Consider the following 22,044-nt stretch of genomic DNA (forward strand, 5'->3'; position numbering starts at 1 on the left):
TTCTCAAACCCTAGATCTAACACTTATATTGGAGTTGACTAAATAATAACAAATCACACCATGACCCAAATATTGATTATAATCTTTTTTCTGGTTTCCTCCAATGTCTCAATTTTATTTCATCTTCATTGTCTTTCTTATACTTTGAAGATATAATCAAAATAGATTATACTCTCTATATATAGAAAGAATGAAACAAAATCTTCAGATGAAACATTGAAGAATTTTTTTTGAAAGTTACACGCTAAGAGAATTTATGTGACCACCCACAAACAATGTGTGGCCTTTAACTAAATGAAATTAATATGGAGTAGAAATTTAAGTTCCACACGAATATTTAGTGATACAATACTTAATTTTTTGTAGTAAAAAGATGCATACACTACCATCATACATACTACATTGCATGTTTGTTCTATTAAATACATACAGTCGATCAAATTTCATTTCACATGCCTACCCATGTACCGACATGTATTCATACACTACTCATTTCAAACGTTCCGGAGAGGCGGAGAGCTAGGTATTCTCATATATTGGAAAATAGTGGGAGTAACAGTATGATGACCCGAAAGAGTCTAACAATGTAATTTAGCTTTTTTAGTACGATATAAATCCATATATATGACAAATAAAGATATCTAGCAACACAAAAATATATGAAGTACACAGTTTACCTAATTAGCAAATAAAAGTTATTACAACTTTTCCTCTATCTAATAAATAAAACCAGTTTATGCTGTCATTTACGCTTAAAAGATTACTATAAAATTATTAAAGTATCTAATAAATGGTTCCACCTCTGTTACACCTTCTCAAGTACAACATCAACAAGTATAATTAGGGCTTATGTATTATACCTCCCCTTCTCAAGTTACCATACTGTCTAATGGTTTAGAGAAACCACACAAATTAGAGAAAAATTTCTTTAATTGTTTGTAATCATCCAAGAATCATCACGGTATTAACTGCAGATACAAACAATAAATAATAAATAAAACTTCCTAATTCTGAGAGCTTTTCCTTATTTGAAAAGTAAATGATTATATATTATAGTTTTTTAATTTTACTATTATATATGAAACTAATATACCTTGAAAGGAAACGAGACTAGATGCCCGATAGCCATAAGTGGATTAGTTGTACTCTTACGGCCCGTTACAGAGTTAGGCTAGTTATGGGCGGAAGAACCACTCCCGCGAAGGCATCTTCTTTTCCTCCTTCGAAGGAAGAATTCCTGCTCAATGTAAAAGGCCTGCCAAAAACATTTGTTTTTATCCTCCACATTACTTAATAATGAAAAACCATAGTTTAATTTACTCGTCGAAAATTACAAAATCGTATCAAGTAGAGAAGAATACCTTCGACTTTGGTGTATTCTTCCATCTCGTGCTGTTAAGACCGTTGACTAATTGAACTCCTTCCATTATGTCATCATCGGGTGCAATTTTTCTTTTGTTTCTGTAAAAGAATCGAACAACAGTAAAAATCCAGAACTCGCTATAATGCGAAGAATTAAATTTCAAAATATTTCGGCCGAAATAACCCAAATGTTTCCATTTCGTTGCATGCCGAAATTTCCATCCATACCGAAATTTAATTACTTTAGCCCAAAAATGTATGATCAAATAAATAAATTTTCATTTCAATGCCTGGCGAAATCCCCAACAATACCGAAAATTCATTCTCTTGCTATAAAGTAAATACATTGAGCTTATCATATATCTACCTCTGAAGAAAGACTTTATCCACCGGCTTAGTATTAGAAACTAATCGGAAATCATCGTGCAGATAGGCAGCTATGTTAGAATTCTCGGTATATTCATGCCTAGATTTCATCAGCTGGATGGATAAACGGGTTGGGCTTGGACTTGAAGACTGCAAAAAAGAAAAAAAATTTATTCGATTATGTACTTCAAAATAAGTTTTTCTCGACTAAAAAAAGTACGATAGCATGAAAGGGGAAGAGACGGTATCCACGAAGACTTACACATGTGAACCGATAGATGTTTTTTTCACGGATAAGAGCATCGGCGCTGGCATGATAAAACAAGTCATCAAACTTCCCAGGTTTCTTTGATTTTTCATGTTCATATAGTTGAAAAAGTTTGGTGCCCATCTCTTTAGATGCTAACTCTTGAAGCTGATGAAAAGATCATTATTTAAGAATCTTGTATCTCCCTCACCCTAAATCTGACCTAGAAAAATTTAATGAACCAAAAGAATCAAAGTTTACCTGCTTGACAAGTTTGAATATCAGTTTGTCTATTGTGAAAAGAATATATGATTGAGTTCCGAAAATAGCACGACAATCTTCTTCAAACTGTGGCTTGTCTTTAAAACCATTAAGTAGACTTTGAAGTGAACTGATAAATCTGCAAATCACGATGCATATACCTCATTATTATACATTGATATCATTTTTAAGAAACAAAAACACGTACGGGTTACTCCCGACAGCCTACTACAGACAGACATGAATAACTTAACCTAGCATAGAGGTTGGCTCGGCTTGTATCCTTAACAACTGCCAATTTCCTTTCAGAAGATGATGAATTCAGTTTAGCTGACAACATTCTTTGATAGAGTACCTGCCAAAAACACGAAAACAAAACCAAGATAAACGTTAAACGTGTAACTTAGAAAAAATGATAGACAACAAGAAAAACTAGACATATTCTGGACATACATCCTATGTGGCTTCCCGTAATTCATTGTTTAGTAGATTAGAATCATCAAAAACACGAATCACAACAAGCCACATGGGACGTATGTCCAGAGTCTGTCTAGTTTTTCTTGTTCCCTATCATTACTCGTAACTTAGTAAAACTGAAGTTCTGTTTTTCGGGTTGAGAGTAATAGTTCTCCGGATTCATCTGATCGTGGTCTTTCTATAAATTCATCAAAATTTTCAGAAAAACAACTAACTACACGTAACTCTGAATTATTTGGAAAGGATACTAGTTATTTAAGTAAATAGATAAGAAGGAAAATAGAACATAGTTCTTACTTGATGAAGCCGAAACAACACATAGAAGGAATCATTTCCATAAAATATCCGATATTTCGCCGTTTGATCAGGCAAAGGAACACTATTTCTGACTCTATTGTTCTTATCCTTCTTCACACCATATTCTGCACCCTGTGACCTGGGAGGAACCCCCCTGATGAGCTCCAAGAAGCTAGTCCAGATCCTTATAGCTTTAGTAAACTGTTCTGTAGTTGTGCAGATATTACGACACGAAAATTTTATGAGCCGATATAAGTCTTCATGAATATATGGATCAGAGTATTCATATACGAATTTCGGACTTATAGGTCGTCTATACCCAGCAACAACCGAAACGAGCATATCAACCTCCCTATGCTTCTCACTAATTGCTTTAATCTCGGATAACAGAGCTGAGGTAAACAAAATGCGAAAGAAGTAAATAACATGAACGTATAGGATAAATAACAAATCAAACCCACAAGTGACATCGTGAGAAGTACACGGCTGTAAGAACTAAGACATGGTTGGGGAAATGAGCTAAGTTTACCTTTTGTGCTCAAGCTCTTTTCGTCACGTCGCTTGAAATATAAGCTACGATAATCAAGTGAGTTTTGATAATTCTTTGCATAAATCTCAGCCCAAACCTTCTTCAAATGCATAGAAGACATTGCCCACTCTGTTCGCTTCAGCTTTAAGTGACTTAGTATGAGCGGCAGTGCCTTAGGTGCATCTTTGCGCAATACGTCCTTCACATCCATTGCACGGTCGCCATATGTACGTTCAATGCATATAAAATGTATAGCTATGAATAACAAACAAGCAAAACACCAAATATTCGTAAGAAACAATAGAAACCACATCGTCACAAACATTTTATGAATATGTATATGAAAACAATGAGGTTTTACAACACATACACAAACCTTTGAAGTGATTCTCAATACGTATTGGACGTTTTGATCTCATTGTATCGTATTTGATTATGTTTAGCAAATCCTCTACTTGGTTTATAGTCTCATTAAGGGAGTGAAATAGCATGTCTAATTCAAATCTGAAATCATTAAATTAAATAGATTATCACTAATTGGGATATCAATGTCAGATCGTATAAACGAAACCTGGATGAAAAAAGGAAATAATGGAAGTAAATTAACAATCACAAAAACACAAGAGATTTACGTGGTTCGGTTGGTGAGACCTACTCCACGGCAAACAGTGTTATCACGTATATATTACCAAAACAGATACAAGGAAGAACGTTATCACTTAAAATTTCAGTTACCTTTCATATTCGAGTATAGAGAAGGTATCGCCATATTGGTTCACACGCATGTGTTTGGAAGAGTAATCTCCATTTCCTGAAGCCACTGATACCCAAGAGTCATTCAAAACTTCATCTTCGAGTCTGGTCCTTTGGCTTACCGTAGGTATTGGATACTGCATCAATTACGTAATATAGTTTCAGAACTAGGAAAAAGAAAAGAACGTATATAACTGCAGAAAATGTTTCATGTTTTACATTGTTTGGCAGAAGACGGTAACTCGGAGTACAGCTTTCACAGTTAGAGAGATCAAGCTCCGATATAGATTTAGGGAAGTACTTTTCCTGGTTATGAATCGGAACTTTGTGACCAGCCAAACTCCCATATCTTTCTGTCTCCTTATTCTTCTCTTTTGTATTCACTTGTTTGGGTAAGCCAGCTTCTTGTCTCCACATGGATTCTGCAGTTAACCAAGAACTTGCTAAAATTACAAAACACATGGAAAAAAGGGTTTATGTTCGGCCGAAAAACCTATGATATAAAAATAGTAAGGCTACTAACATTGCTCATTAGGTAATTGTCTAATTAAGAAGGTATCGAAAACCTATGATTTAAAACTGGAAATCCTTCAAACATACCAGTAGTCTCGCAAAGTGAAAAAAATTCCTTAAATCCGTCCATAAGATCTGAATGATTTTGAAATAGATCACCTACCTGAAAAGAACAACAACTTCTGAGAATCTTGTAGTAAGATCGGAATGATTTGACATTTACATATTTAGATTGACATGCTACTCTATAATGCATGTTAAGGAACAATTACGTCTCTCACGAATACGACCTCAAAGGAGAAGTGATTCCAATTCTTCTTGTAATTTTCAGCATCAGACTTACCAGATTAGGTCCTCATAAAATATAATTCAAGCAAAATTTGAGTTATAAATGTGATTCAGTCAAATGCAACAGAACTAATTAATAAAGGCAAAAACGTTTAACTGCAGTTGAATGAAAGCAAAAAAGATGTGAAAGAGAATAATGAACAGAGCATTCATACCGAGGAGAACAACTGAGATCTTTCGATGATTCCCCGATCATAAAAGTTCACTAACTTAAGGAATGTCCGGGAGTTGCCATAATTCCGCTCCTTCACTTTCTCCCAGAAAGTTCTTACTTTGGCGTACACACCTGCCATGAGCAAACAAGATTCAAAAATTAAATTGATGGTACACTTCCAAATGAAACTAATAAGTAATACGTAATCATTAAGGGAAAGGGAGGAAAAGATCAGGAAAACGTTTATGAGTTCGGAATTTTATACTGAAAAGTGCTAGGGAACAAGAAAAACAAGGCAGACTCTGGGCAGAAATCCTATGAGGCTTGCCATAATTTGCACTTCTGATTATTGTGATCCACTAAAGTGCGAATCATTGCAAGCCACAACAGATTTCTGCCCGAAGTCTGCTTAGTTTTTCTTGTTCCCTAGCATTGTACTGCATTATAACTTGATATTAGTTCTCGTTTCATTTTTCAAGTTACTCTTTTCATCAAAATAAGCAAGATTATTCCAAAAAATTCACTATGTTTCTCACCTTGGAGTAACGGATCAGCAGCATCTTCAATCCTACAACCAGATCTAGCGATGATTTCCTGATTACACAAGTTCACTAAATTAAGGAATCTCTGGGAATCGCCAGAATTCCGCTCCTTCACTTTCTCCGAGAAAGTGCTTACTTGGGCGTACACGCCTGCCATGATATTGAGCAAACAAGATTCAATAATTAAATTGATAGTACACTTTCAAATGAAACTAACAAGTAATATGTAATCATTAAGGGAAAGGGAGGAAAACGTTTATGAGTTATGAATTTTATACTGAAAAATGCTAGGGAACAAGAAGAACAAGGCAGACTCTGGGCAGAAATCCTATGAGGCTTGCCATAATTTACACTTCCGATTATTCTGATCCACTAAAGTGCCAATCATGGCAAACCACACAACATTTCTGCCCGAAGTCTGCTTAGTTTTTCTTGTTCCCTAGACCTATACTAAAAGAAACAAGATTTACTCCAAAAAATTCACTATGTTCCTCACCTCGGGGTATCGGATCAGCAGCGTCTTCAATCCTACAACCAGATTTTCGTTTCTGCCCTACTCGCTGCATGCCTTTTTCCTTCTCTGCACGTCCCGACTCCTCTCTGTTCAATTTCTTCCGTGCTATATCATGGTCTGTATCAGGTTGGGCGAGACTGAGGTCTATCGTGATCTCATAATCCAACATAATTTTTTCATGCTCAATTGTCAATTCCTTCACCTTAGCAATAAACTCTCTTGTTCTGAAAGCAATATAAGACATGGAAAGATCATATTTATTTACCATATATCCTTAGCTAGATCATCTCCAAAATAATACAAGGATACTAAAACAAATTAAGACTATTACGATCACACCTTTGATATTTATAATTTTCTATGGGATCAATGAACTCGGTGTTTTTATCCTTTTTGTTCGATAACCATTTCTTCACGTCCTTCAAAGAGGACATAATATGATCAACCATCTCTACCTCTTTTCCACCACCACCACCACCACCACCACCTCTTCCATTTCCGGTGACTTGAGTTAGTCGGGAGCTTTACATACAAAAATAGAATAAATTTAAGTAAAACCAATGATGAACAAAAACTTGATTATCAACTTTTTAACAAAAAACGGAATCAAACATAATCAACCAAAAAAACAACAAATATTGTTCTTCTTACATAAGGAGAACCATGAATACAAATGTAGAATTCTAAGACGGGTAGTAAGATGATACCTCATTAGATGATTGTACACGGAAGACAGTAGATTATAGAAGAGAAAGAATGAAAAAAATCAGCGGGTTTATTGATTATTGAGTCAAGTGATTCTTACAGAGAAGAACAGAAGTTGTGAGAGAAAGATAAATGAGAATCAACGAAAGCTCAAACCTAGGAAAGGAGTAGTCTAGTGAGAAAATTTAAGCAATATGGAAAACAATCATTTGGATTTCTTATTATGTTATTTCCACTAAAAGATTCAAAATGTGATCTATGAGTTGTGACTTTTTTTGCATATTCAACTACTAACATATCTAGAAGATACCCTATCATTAAAAAGGGTAAAACATTTATCATGGATTGAGTGTCTTAAGTAAATAAGATTCACAAAAAAGTTTGATTATTAACGGCTCGAATAATTCATAACCGATGGTATGAAAGTTTTCATCATTTCGATATCTTAAAGGATTTTGTATAGATTTAGTATGTTGGATTCCATGGGAGTAGTGGTAGGACTCATAGATTGACTTAAAACATTGTTTAGGATGTATTTATTGACTTTTATAGTAGTTTCATCAACAAATAATTTCACCCCAACAGATTATTAAGCAAATTATAACATTTCCTAACTTTACCGACCACCCGCACTACTAAATGTACCTCTCCAAATATATGACACTGGTTGACCCTTATTTAGCCTTATGTTAAAGTAAATACAAATGCTTCTTTTATGGATACATAATCACATAGCTCAATTCATTTCAGCTACGGTTTCTTTTTAACCACAACCAGAAACGTAGAAAAAAGTGAAATCATTGCACTCTTAGAAGGAATTAAATGGATGGCTAACCAAAATTATAAATTAACTTACGTTAAAAGTGACAATCTAGATTAGGAAATTGACTCCGAAATTCCTTAGTGTCAAGTTTTCTTACATCCCACGAAAAGCAAATGTTCAAGCATACAGTCTTGCTAAATGACAGTGATGGAGACCATCAAGATGGGCCTCACGGCCGAACTAGTTAGAGGGCCTCATGGCCGAGTCCATTAGGGTTAGAGTTTAGGAGTTTCCATGTTTTAGTATTTCCTACTAAGTCTAGGTTTAGAAGTTTCTATGTTTGAGTATCTTTGATATTTAGGAATCCTAATTTGAGTCTATCTAGAAGTTTCTAAGTTCCTATAAAAGGAAGTCAGGTCTGTCCTTGTTATTCAGATCAGAGAATATTATCAATCAAATTTATTATTAATCAGGTTTATAGTTTTGTTCTTTACTTTATCAGTTTATTTACGTATTTTATCAGTTTATTTACGTATTTTATCATTGTTATAATGGTGGATTCCATTACTTTTACGCTTCCGCAACAATCTACATCAGCTGGTATTCAGATCTTTAAGAATCTGGGAACAGATAATTTTTTTTTAAATACTTCTCATCTTGAATGTTGGAATAATCTTCCGCGTTTAGGTTGGGATCCTTTAAGAGATGCACAACAACTCCATGTTGATCGAAAAGATCAAAACAAAATTAATGTCGATTCCAAAGTTCCTATGTTTGATTATCAATATCATATAGATTTTTGGATTCAACAGATGGAAGATTGGTTTATAAACCAAGAAGTCCATGACGAAGATAAGGTTTTTGTCATCGAACAACACTTGTCTAAAAGAGTCTATGAAAAATTCAACGAGATGCAATGGAGACTCATTGATCAAGGAAAAAAATTCGTCGACGATTGGACTACATTGAAAAGCATCTTTAGGTATGTTTTTCTTCCTTTAGATGAATATTTTTCATATGTGGAGACAAAGATTGAATCCAGTAGACAGTTCTCGAATGTTACTTCGGTCACCGTGTTCGATGGTATTGAAGAAGTTCTTGACAAAAAAAATAAAATTTTCTCAATGACGGAGGAACAAGAAGAACAAAGTGAATTATCCTCTTTTAGCTTGAAAAGGTCAGTTCATTCTAGTTTAGATTTGATTAAGCCATATTCGAGTTTGGTTTATAAGCAACACGAAGATGAACGTGGGAAGATCGTTCAAGTGAAGAAATTCAAGGTTGATTTTTCCATAAAATATTATGTGGTGTTTGTGGTCTTCTTCATCAAATTAAAAGATGACGGGAGATGTTGCAATTTGTTGGAAGTTTCTTTCCTACATTTATTTTTGCAAGATTCTTTGCACTATGAGATTGAAGCTAATGATTTCGTCCAAGTGGGTGTCCTTCGACCCCAATGCACCATTCGCTCGAAGTGGGAATTAAGGATTGCATTGTTGAGTCTCACTTGAGGGCAAGTTCGTTCTCGGTCGGGGAGTATGATGGAGACCATCAAGATGGGCCTCACGGCCGAACTAGTTAGAGGGCCTCATGGCCGAGTCCATTAGGGTTAGAGTTTAGGAGTTTCCATGTTTTAGTATTTCCTACTAAGTCTAGGTTTAGAAGTTTCTATGTTTGAGTATCTTTGATATTTAGAAATCCTAATTTGAGTCTATCTAGAAGTTTCTAAGTTCCTATAAAAGGAAGTCAGGTCTGTCCTTGTTATTCAGATCAGAGAATATTATCAATCAAATTTATTATTAATCAGGTTTATAGTTTTGTCCTTTACTTTATCAGTTTATTTACGTATTTTATCAGTTTATTTACGTATTTTATCATTGTTATAATGGTGGATTCCATTACTTTTACGCTTCCGCAACAATCTACATCAGACAGTCTTGCTAAATGGGCTAGAAATAATATCTGTAATAGAATTTGGACAATAGTTCCCTCTTTTCTTGTTAATAAGTATTGTAATAACTCTATGATTCAGTAGCTATTGCAAAAAAAAAAAAAATAAATAATTAGGAACACATTCTATCATTTAATGTATCTATCAAGATAAAGATGGTTATCTATTTACCCTCTCTATTACTTAATCTTAATTGTGTCAACCCACTCCTTGTTGAAGAATGAAATTCTTCAACATGGAAAACTGGGTTACCCTTTAACATTGCTATCTAAATATTTTTCATCTGTGGTTTCAAGAAGAAATACAGGAAAAAAATGAGGCGTGTCAGCCATTTGAAAACTTTCAGTCGGGCTTTGAATAAAAGCATAGTGTTGTTCCAATGTACTTGGTAGCCTAGGTTTAGCTCCCGGTATGAATTACTTCTAGTTTGTAACTCGAAAGCGACAATCATGACCCAATAACGTTGACGTTATAAATAGTTTATCTCTGGTTTTCTCCAACGTCTCAAATTTGTTTTTTTCATTTGGATCACTTTCAACGTCTCAAATTTGTTTTCTCATTTTTTATCACGTTCATACTTTGACGTACATAATAAAGATAAGTTACATATTCTATATATAGATAGCATATATTAAAATCATAAGATAAATATTGAAGAATTTATCATGAAATTCGCACATCAAGAGAAATTATGTGACCACCCACTAACAATGTGTGAGTTTTAAGTACATGAAATTTTATATGCAGTAAAAAGTCACATTCCACGACACCATTTAAACTTTATTGTCTATAATAAAGAGGCCGATATGTGGACAACCATTTTTTTTATACGTAGAACTATCTTATGTGGACAATCTAAAAATTTAAATTTTTTTATATGGACATCAGTTTCTAAGGGGACAACTCTCTATTATTTTCACTCAAGTCCTCTTAGAATTAGATGTATTATTTGAAGACCTCCCTCTTTCTCTATTGGTCTTCTTCTACTACTTCCTCTTCATCATCAACACCCAAATTTTTAGAGAAACTTTGTTGGTTATGACATCAAACAAAGGGAAGGGAAATGCTCAATGATCTTCCCAAAGAGAAAGGTAAGAACCCTAAAACCCAACTTTTTTTTTTGTTGAACTGGCCTAAAACCCAACTTGTAAACCTAGAAATCAAAATTTTCAATACCATAACTTTTTTTTTTGAAACAAGATGATCTGTTGATGGGCTTCAAACTTTCCAAACAGTAGCAGTAAAATAGCAGTTCACTGCTACTGTTTCGGTGGTTTCTCCCGAAATCAATAGCTCATTTTTCGGGAGTATATCTTTCTCTCTCTTACCGGTGCCTAATTAGTTGTTGAGTGTTTACTTCTTTACGAGGAATCGATTGTACATGTCCTAAATCAGTTTCTAGTTCTAGAGTACATAAGAAGTTTTAGGTTTTCAATTTTTAATTATCATTATTTTTGTTAATGGTCCACAAGTTACTAATAGTTAGTATTTAAGATTTTATAGAGTTGTCCCCTTATCAAATCAAAGTCAACTAAGTCAATCATAGTTTACTTACTCGCATCGGGCCCAAAAATAGTTGTCCATGTAAGAAAAGCGATGGTCCACGTATTGACCACCATAAAGAGACAAATACACTACCATTATATATCGATTTCATTGCATGCTCATTCGATTGAGTACATATACGACCAAGTTTTATTCAGCTTAATGTTCTCATGCCAATTCACTATGCTTTCCACGAAACAACTAAATGTTTATACAACACATTTGATCGGTATAACAAATTTACCAAAAAAAAAAATTGTGGTGTGTATAACCTTGGGTGTATATAATGATTCGAGAGTTTACAAAATTTTCTAGCTTCCATAGGCTTCATTCGAAGCCCAGGGACCGATGTGGCACTCCACGTTCCCAACAAAAAAAATAGCTCACTTTCATAATGAAAATATGAAATCTTTATGGTGCATTAGGTACTTTAGACTACAACTCCACTCTTCTCATTCGATTCCCAAGGCATTCATTTCTTGCAACTAAATTTCCATTATTGTTGCTAAAAAGATTGTTGCTAAAAAAGATTAGAATTTTAACAGTAATTATATTTCATCTTTTGTTTCTTGTAATATCTCTTACAGAGTCACAGAGAATGAGTTTATTGTTTGCTTATGCTTTCATGGTTGTACTTTTCCTCCCATTGTTATTTTAGTTCCGAGTAAAAGAAAAACAGATCTCGAATCCCACGATAATTATGAACAAATACTAGTATCTTGTATTAGATCGTTGATTATGAACGAAAAGAAACAAAAATTGCATAAATTATCATCGACAACTCTTATGTTCAAGGGTTCGAGGCACACGCTGAACAATTCAAAAAAAAAACTCTTACGTTTACTTCACACTTGACTTTTAAATCTTTGTATGTGAGTGGACATTATAAGATAACATCGGTTTTGAATATTTTTCAGTAACTTAGGAAGAGATGGGTAATGGTTCTTTAGAGTTGAGTAGATCCAAGTTGATTCTACCCGTTTTCGTTTCTCTTCAACTAAAGCTGCTAGCAAGGGCGGAGCCAGGATTTTATGCTAGCCCGGACTAGCCTAAAATTATTTAAAAAGCAAAATTTTTGTTTTTTTGTTATATGCGCTACTTTTTTTTGCTGAATATGATATTTTTCTATATCATTATTCTTATATGTATTTGACTTTTCAATCCAAAGTGAGTGATTCTGAAAATTCTCTCTAGAAGAACTAAAATCTACGTTAAATTTTTGCTAATATTTCAAATATGAAAAATTTCTCATTCATTAAAATGGATGTATGTGATCATTGGTAATTTTAGTACCTAGAACTAAAACTAGAACATAGGATTGAAGTTTTAATAAGAATCAAAATTGGAGTAGTGCAAATTTTAATAACTAATAAGAGTAACAAAGAAGAGGTAAGAAACACTACTTGCCTAAAAATTTTGAATCTTCAATGATGATAGAAGTTCAAGAACGAGAAAACTCTAGATAAGGTTTCACTATAATGTTAGAGAAAATTTGAAATATTTTAGTTTGATGATAGATTTTAGCTTTGATTATAAGATTTTAGTTTGACTGTAGAGAAGGATTTCATAGTTGGTGTTGGAAAAATGAACAATTTATTATATATGTAAAATTGATTTGAATTAATGTGAATTTTTTATATTTTGAAAAGATGTGTTTTTACAACTCTTAACTACTTGGAAGTTTTAATTTCAAATTTCAATTTTGAATTCTTTAGATTTTAGCTTGATTATAAGATGTGTTTTTTTTTTTGGAAGTCGACTACGATCTACGTATGTCGTTACATTTGGCACTTGATACATCATAGATGTGATAAGCTCGATAACCGCCCACTCAAACACTAACAGAACCGGGCCTATAGTCCAACAAGACATGGCCTAAAGCCCAACAACATTATTTACACCCTAATAATCCAACTTCAAATAACCAAAGATTCCACCTTCTCTGGGATTCGAACCTGGGACCTCTAGGGATTTCTGGAGTTTATGTCAACACCTTGGAACCACTTGGGCTACCAACTGTTAACTATAAGATGTGTTTTTACAACTCTCAATTTTGAATTTAAATTTATGTCCTAATTTCCAAATTTGAATTAGAAGTTTTAATTTCAAACTAAAAATATGTGTTTTTACAACTATTAACTACTTTTATAAAAGGTTGCAAACTTTCATAAAAGTTGTTTCTTTGCTTATAAATAAGAGAATTGGGAAGACAAACAAACTCACTTAGAAAATTAGAAAACTAGTTATCCTTTTTATTCTATAATAATCTCTTAGCCGAATCTTGATTGTTCTTGTGTTCCTTAAGTAAATCTTCACATATTACTTTGTGCAGATTTACATAAGGCTTGTCATATCTTGGGAGGAAATTTGCTTATAACCTATAAGTAATCTCAAATTGGAGAGGGAGCAAATATTTCTTTAAGGAAAGTGTATTTAAATACACGTTTCAAGTCTCTACAATCACAACTTTAATTTGTTATATTACCAATTTTTCGAACAATCTTAAAGAAATATTTTATATGGAGATATAGACTATTATAAATTAAGATTTAGTGGAGTTTAATAGTTTTGGGGGTACCCATGTCATTCATATCAATGCAACTGTTTATAGGTCTTCTTTAAATTGTTTGGACAAATCCATAAAATGAATGGGAGGAGACACTAGGTTTACTGCGGTAATATGAGGTTTCAATGTAATAAGGTTAGTGACCATGAAACCATACTAGAAGTTGATCGCAGCGGACATTCATCATGGGAGAGAAAATTTAATTAGTATGTTGTAGAACTAGAGTGGAGAAGAGAGTAGAGAAAAGTTGAACTAGTTTCATTGATTATTTTCTCTCATAGTTCTTACAAGGAAAAGACTTAGATAAATATAAATGATTTATAAGGACTATACTACCCTTCCACTAACTATATCTTTACATATTATATACAAGACATAACTTCACACCCTCCCTCAAGCTGGAGAGTAGATATTCGACACTTCAAGCTTGTTGCATATACTCTCTAACTGACTCTTAGGAAGAGCCTTAGTGAAGATATCGACGAGTTGATTAGAAGAAGAAACAAAAGGGGTGCATATTTCTTTACTTTGAAGTTTGGAACGAATGAAGTGACAATCCACTTCTATATGCTTAGTACGCTCATGAAAGACAAGATTGCTGGCGATATGAATAGCAGTTTGGTCATCACAGTAAAGAGGAGTTGCGCTAGAAGAGGAGTAGGCAAGTTATGCTAGAAAAGATTTCAGCCATACAAGCTCACATGTAGTATGCGCCATAGCACGGTACTCTAGACCGAGCAACACCAGATTGTTTTTTACTCTTCCAAGCACAAGGTTACCCCCAACAAAAGTACAATATCCTGTTGTGGAACGTCTATCAGATGGAGATCCAACCCAATCTGCAGTGTCCATTGAGACGATATAGTAAACCACGACCAGGTACCCCTTTAAGATATTTGAGGATCCGAATCACTGCATTAAGATGAGGGCCACGAGGGTTGGCCATGAATTGGCTAACAATACTCACAACATAAGATATATCAGGCCGTGTGATAGTCAGATAGATAAGTTTTCCTACAAGTCTTTTATACATTTCAGGGTGTGGAAGTACCTCCCCAACTTCAGGACGAAGTTTAGAAATCGGATCCATAGGAGAGTTAGTTGGTTCGCTATCCAAGTAACATGCTTCCTCCAAGATCCAAAACATATTTCCTCTGTGACAAGTTAAGGCCAAGCTTCGAGCGAGCAACTTCGATACCAAGAAAATACTTGAGTGTACCCAAGTCTTTTGTATAAAAATGAGTGGCTAAATGATGTTTCATAATCTGAATCCTTTCCTCATCACTCCCTGTAACTACAATGTCATCAACATACACGAGTAGGATAACAATACCTCGAGAAGTCTTCTTATAAAAGAGAGTGGTCGGCATGGCTACGGATCATCCCATGAGAAGTAACTGTAGTACTAAATTTATCGAACCATGCCCGAGGAGACTGTTTGAGTCCATAGATTGATTTCTTCAAATGACATACCAAGTCACTGGAGGACTCGAAACCAGGAGGTTGAGCCAGATATACAGTTTCCATAAGATCTCCGTGAAGAAAGACATTCTTCACATGAAGTTGATGAAGGGGCCACTCTAAATTTGCCGCTAGGGAAATACGAACCCGGATGGAGTTCAACTTAGCCACTAGAGAAAAAGTTTCATCTTAATCAATGCCGTAAGTTTGAGTAAACCCTTTTGCAACCAAACGTGCTTTTAAACGACTAACTGTTCCATCTGGGTTATGTTTCATAGTGAATACCCATCGACATCCAACTACCTTAGCATCAGTTGATCGTGAGACAAGCGACCAAGTATGATTCAAATTCAACGCGTCCATTTCTTCCTCCATGGCTTTCTTCCAACCAGGGTGCTCAAGAGCCCCTCTGTAACACTTAGAGACAATAACCAAGGACAAAGAAGTAGAAAATACACGAAAAGATGGATAAACAATATCAAGAGAAACATAAAGAGATATAGGATATTTGGGACAAGACCGCTTACCTTTACGAAGAGCAATGGGCACATCAAGATCAGTATAAAGAGGTGAATCCGTAGACGAAGAAGGCAATGGTGAAGGAGCTGAGATGACGGTAATGGTCTCTTGTGAAGGAAGACCGACATTCTCACTAAAAACAGGATGCCAAATACCTACATTCTCACTAAAAATGGTGTCTAATGAATTACACTCTTTTGAAAAATAAGGAACATGCTAAAAAAATGAAACATCTGCACTAACAAAGTGTTTTCTCAATGTAGGACTATAACACTTGTACCCTTTTTTAGTACGAGAGTATCCCAAGAATATACATTTATATGCACGAGAATCAAGTTTATCACGACTAGGACTCATGTTATGAACAAAACAGACACAGCCGAAAACTTTAGGAGGAATGGAAAACATCTCATCGTTCGGAAATAAAAGTTGAAAGGGAGATTTACCTTGCAACACACGAGAAGGCGTACGATTTAAAAGATAAACCGCAGTCATAACATCATCTCCTCAGTACAATTTTGGAACATTCATCTGCAGTAAAAGAGCACCGACAATAGCAATAATTGGACCGTTCTTTCGTTCTGCTCGACCATTTCAAGAAGTTTGGTGAAGTATTCCCTTTGATTTTAAGAATTGGAGCAGTTCACCAAATTTGTATTCTTGTGCATTGTCGGAACGAAACACTAACACTTTAGCATCAAACTGATTTGTTATTTCGGCATAAAAAGATTAGAAAGTAGTAAACAATTGAGGACGATCATTTAAAATATATAGCCAAGTCATTCGAGAATAATCATCTATAAGGGTAAAAAAATATTTAGCCCCACAAAGACCATTTGTCCTACTGGGACCCCAAATATCAGAATGTATGAGTTCAAAAGGTCGAAGTCTATGACTATTAGGTTGAGGAGAGTAGCTAGACCTATGATGTTTACTCAGTTCACATGTTTCACAATCGAGAGAAGAGAAAGGTAGTAAATCAGGAACCAAGAGACGTAAATTGTTAGCGGAAGGATGTCCTAATCTACAATGTCATTGAAAAGGTACAAAAGAAGTGTTCAAAGCAATAGACTTAATCGGTTGAAAATAGTACTGACCATTCTTCTAAAATCCTCCACCAATCGTCTCCTTGGTCTTTAGATCTTGAAAAATATAGTATTCTAGATATAAAGTTACGGAACAATGGAGAAGTTTGGTAAGTTTATTAACAGATAAGAGACTAAAATTACCTATATATAGAAAAGTGAAGAGGTTCACCAATGCCACTAACTTGTGATGTAGATTGTTGCGGAAGCGTAAAAGTAATGGAATCCACCATTGTTATAAACTAAACTAACGAAATAAAGATGATAAAATAACGATTAAACGATGAATAGATGAAGAACAACTGAAATAATTAAAGAAGAAGATGCAATCAAGGAGATTTTGTATTTGATAATTCAATTCGATGCTTAACAAGACAGACTGGACTTCTCTTATATAGAGATTATACTTTCCTAGTTAGACTCAAATAAAGAAAGAAGATAACTACTATGGATACTTTCCTTGATTGCTCGGACTCTAAACATGGAAACCCTAAATACTAAAATCTAGAAACTACGCTAATGTAGTAACCTGGCCGTTAGGCCCACTAATGATCTGGCCAAGAGGTCCAATAAAAGATGGTGGCCATCATACTCTCCCGCTGAGGAAAAACTTGCCCCCCAGTTGGTGTCTTCGTAAATTGGCTCTGCCAGATAAAACGGGTAGATATCGGCGACATTGAAGGTAATCATTATTAGTTCCCACTTTGCTCGTGATTTGCCGAAAAGTTGAATAATACAAATATTGACCATAGGGCCAAATATAATCAGAATCGTATGATGCCAAGATACTCGCAAAAGCAGTTGTAGTGCATAAAAGTCCAATAAATTGCGACATCGGCCGTCATCTTTTAGTTTGAGGAAAAAAAACCACAAATACGACCTTCTTTCTTGGGAAAAAAACAATGAATGTCGTCTTCCATTCCCATATGATTAGGACCTTGTTTCTTTTAATTAACACCTGAAATAACTTGACAAGATTTCGACTATCAAGTGAAGAAGTGAATCGAAGAGAACAAATAAAGATCAACAAATTACTTGGTTGCCAAAGAAAATTACGCTAGATTTTTGTCGCATTCTGAACCGTCTTACCCAATCTCAATTTGGCTCCTATCTCACCTTTCAAATTAGTTGTAGATACATCAATCATAGCCTCACGTGTCACTTCATTAGTCTTGGAATCCAAATACCATATTTCATTAGCACCAGGAATTGTGGGAGTCCCCGTGTTATAAACAGGATAGCCATCCTCCATGTAAACACATGGTGCCCCATGTATTTGTGTTTGGCTTGTGGTTCTTTGTCTAGGAAGAAAGTATAGGTTACTTTTTCCCAGTACAGAATTGTTACGGGCCTGGACAATGGTTTCTCTCACTGCATCACTTTTTGGAGACTGGTGCGGTGCTCCCAAATTCTCAAGGATAGTGAAGAATCGCCTAAGTCGTAACCTTACGATCCATTTTATAGCTTGAACCTCATGTCTTTGCTGCAACCATGTTGTAACAGTCATGCGACATTCTCTTTGTCCACAGTAACTATCGATAGCTTCACTTCCCAGGTATGCCGAAAAGGAAATTAATCGGGACCGTCCCATATATTCATCGCCATGGTTTAGCGCAACCTTCCTAACAAAAAGTGAAAGATCTTCTTTCTTAACAAAAAGTGGATTTCCGTCTCCAACCACCCCTGAGACGAAATTCTTCATGGTTTTGTTAAAAGTAGCACCTGGCAGTGTGAACTGGTCTATTCAATATCTTTCATGATCCTCAAAGAGTCATCTTTGAAACCATCCTCAGCTAAGATGTGATCAGTCTCGTCAATAACAAAAATCTGCATATCTCCAGTGCTAAGTTTCTTGTAAGACATCCATCTCTTAATAGTCCCAGGAGTACCAGTCACTACCTGGTCAGTAATTGGCATTCTCTTTTGAATTGGAAGATCTTGAGTCCTATCAACTGGTATGGCACAAGTTGAAGTAATCCCAGTATACTTCCCCATCTTATTAAGGACTTCCACATTCTGAATAGCCAATTCTCTAGTAGGGCAAATACAAAGTGCTTGGGGAACTTTAAGATTAGGATCAACACGACTCAGCATCCCAAGAACAAAACAATTTGTATTACCAGAACCATTATGAGTTTGAACTATAAGATCCTTATTAGGTGGAATTAAAATCATAGGTGAACTTATAGATTGCATCTTACTAAGTCTGGTAAACTTCATATCAACATATAAACCCTTTAGCAATTTTTTTGATAATCTCAAATCTTCAAATTTCAAAGCAGGTGAATACAAAGTATCAACGGATGTAACAACTTTAATGTTGGAATCTTTAGGTTCGTCAAGAACTTTTTCAGTGGTTTTTCTTGGGATTAATACAGTCATGACTCCACTTACTGTTTCCAATCCTAGAGAGAGAAAGGTGACATCATTGAGCAAGAGATCTCGAGCTTTCTCGTTACCCTCACTACTCAAGATAGGAGCTTGAACTGCGACAACTTCGTCAGGTTTAATACTCGTACAGAGTTCTTTCCCATTGAAGATATCTTGCAACAATTACTGAACTTTAGGGAATCTAGTAGATCCACCCACAAGAACAACATCATGTATACTGTACTTATACATCTTAGCATCTCTCAAAAACTTCTCAACTGGCTCCATACACTTCCTAAAGAGCTCTATATTCAATTTCTCGAATCCAGCACAGGTAATGGTGGTATAAAAATCAACACCTTTATACAAAGAATCAATCTCAATTATGGGTTGGACAGTCGAATCACTTTCCTCCGCCACTGTAATTAATTTACTGTAATTAATTTAGTTAGTGTTTCCACTGGACAAACAAAAACATGATGAGTATTACTTGTATTCTTCTCTAGTAGTGTTAAGGGAAATGAACAATACTTGAATAATTAGGTTTTGTATGATTCTTTGAAGGTGAAAGCCATGAAGACATCAATGGGGCGAAAGTATTTTATGATTCGACACAACTAATTCGTCTCCTGGGAGTATATATAGATGAAATAAATTGCACGGTCTCGTATTTTTCAATTCTTCTTTATTTGTCTTAACGAACTTTTCTTTCTCCGTCGTTGAAAAACTAGTATTCTCTTTATCAGGAACCTCTCCTTCTACAATATCAATCATGGTTGTCGAAGGAATTTCGGATAATAATTTGCCGATTGGATTTGAGATTCTATATAAGATAAGTATTCATCTAAAGGGAGAAAAGCATATCGAAAAATACTTTTCACTTTACTTCAATCATCTATGAACGATTTTCCTTGATCAATGAGTTTCCATTGCAACTCGTTGAATTTTTCATAGACTTGTTCGGATAAGTGTTGTTCAAACATGAAAACCTTATCTTCATTGCGAACATCTTGATTTCTGAACCAATCTTCCATGTGTTGAATCCAGAAATTTATATGAAATTGACATCCGAATAGTGGAATTTTTGAAACGGTATTAATTTTTTCTTGATATTTTCAATCAACATAGAATTGTTTGGAATATCGAAAGGGATCCCAACCTAAACGTGGAAATATTTTCCAACACTCGAGGAGAGATGTATCCATGAAAAAAAATTCATCTTTCGTTGCCAGATTTTTCAAGCTTTGAATACCAGCTGATGTAGATTGTTGCGGAAGCGTAAGAGTAATGGAATCCACCATTGTTATAAACTAAAGTAACGAAATAAAGATGATAAAATAACGATTAAACGATGAATAAACGAAGAACAACTGAAACAATTAAAGAAGAAGATGCAATCAAGGAGATTTTGTATTTGATAATTCATTTTGATGCTTAAGAAGACAGACTGAACTTCTCTTATATAGAGATTATACTTTCCTAGTTAGACTCAAATAAAGAAAGAAGATAACTACTATGGATACTTTCCTCGATTGTTAGGACTCTAAACATGGAAACCCTAAATACTAAAATCTGGAAACTACGCTAATGTAGTAACCTGGTCTTTAGGCTCATTAATGATCTGACCGAGAGGCCCAATAGAAGATGGTCGCCATCAACTTGTCATTTGGTGCCATAAGCCAACGTAACATAGGAAGGAGGAATATTAGTTTTGAGGTCTCGTAAAAGAGTAGGAGTACATATCATGTGATCAGATGCTCCCTAATCGATTACCCATGGAGTAGACGAAATAGACTGAAGACAAGTGTTACCTGAAGCCAATAGAGTAGCAGCGGAAGAGGATGGAGGAGGATCAAGCACGCGCATCTTTTCAATCATAGACACGTATTCCTCCTTAGAGAGAGTTACTTGACCGGAACTAGCCTCAATAACTTTAGAATTATCATCTTCATTAGTAGCATGATTAACCCATACCGATTTTCCATATAATGTCCAACAATAATCAACAGTATGGTTCTTACGACCACAACTGGTACAATATTAGAGGCCTCGCCCTCGACCACAACCATAGTATAATTTTTCATCCATTATAAACACTAAGTAAACAAATGATATTGCAAACAATACCAAGTTTGAGTGACAAGCTTGAGAAGCAAGTAACCAACAAGTCTGTATTTTCAACATTAACAACAAAAAGTTCGAGTTTGGGCGGGAAATGAGCAACCAACAAGTTCGAATTAGAGTAAAGGATGCTTAAGAAAACAACCACAAATATCACAAATAAGCTGAATCTAGAGAAAAAAAGATAGAAAATGAGTTGAAATCTAGAGAGAGAAAGTTAGGGTTTAGATTTGCCCTATAAGAAAAGAAACAAGAGAAATCCAACTAGAAAAGGGAACTATAAGCCAAAACGTTTAGAGATTTACCAAGAACAAGTTTCTCTTCATTTGATTTGTTGCTTTGATACCATGTTGTAGATCTCGAGTGGAGAAGAGAGTAGAGAAAAGTTGAACTAGTTTTCATTGATTATTTTCTCTCATAGTTCTTACAAGGAAAAGACTTAGATAGATATAAATGATCTATAAGGACTATACTACCCTTACACTGACCATATTATATACAAGACATAACTTCAACATAGTTGTTAGATTTCCTTGGTAAGAATTCTATTTTATTTCAATGAGTTTTAAGTACAATTCTAACTCCATTTATAGGT

The 22,044-nt window shown here is 34.8% G+C and overlaps 1 protein-coding gene and 1 pseudogene across 1 annotated transcript; both read right to left on the reverse strand.

The window, feature by feature from the left end:
• Positions 1-658: 658 nt before the first annotated feature.
• Positions 659-7,487, reverse strand: LOC147542918 (paired amphipathic helix protein Sin3-like 4). Its single transcript, XM_086635166.1, has 18 exons — positions 7,071-7,487; positions 6,703-6,885; positions 6,346-6,587; positions 5,844-5,999; positions 5,309-5,439; positions 4,893-4,968; positions 4,512-4,714; positions 4,275-4,429; positions 3,916-4,043; positions 3,540-3,794; positions 3,011-3,402; positions 2,491-2,591; positions 2,237-2,375; positions 1,991-2,143; positions 1,730-1,878; positions 1,362-1,461; positions 1,094-1,255; positions 659-968 (listed from the first exon to the last, which is right to left on the reverse strand). The coding sequence occupies exons 1-17, from the start codon at positions 7,073-7,075 to the stop codon at positions 1,172-1,174; spliced, it is 2,652 nt and encodes an 883-aa protein (XP_086491292.1). The 5' UTR covers positions 7,076-7,487; the 3' UTR covers positions 659-968; positions 1,094-1,171.
• A 10,528-nt stretch (positions 7,488-18,015) lies between these two features.
• Positions 18,016-19,340, reverse strand: LOC147542919 (DEAD-box ATP-dependent RNA helicase 38 pseudogene; annotated as a pseudogene).
• Positions 19,341-22,044: the final 2,704 nt, after the last annotated feature.

This window comes from Eschscholzia californica, unplaced genomic scaffold (assembly GCF_041429995.1).
Source record: "Eschscholzia californica isolate CP2 unplaced genomic scaffold, dmEscCali1.0.p SCAF_4, whole genome shotgun sequence".
NCBI lineage: Eukaryota > Viridiplantae > Streptophyta > Magnoliopsida > Ranunculales > Papaveraceae > Eschscholzia > Eschscholzia californica.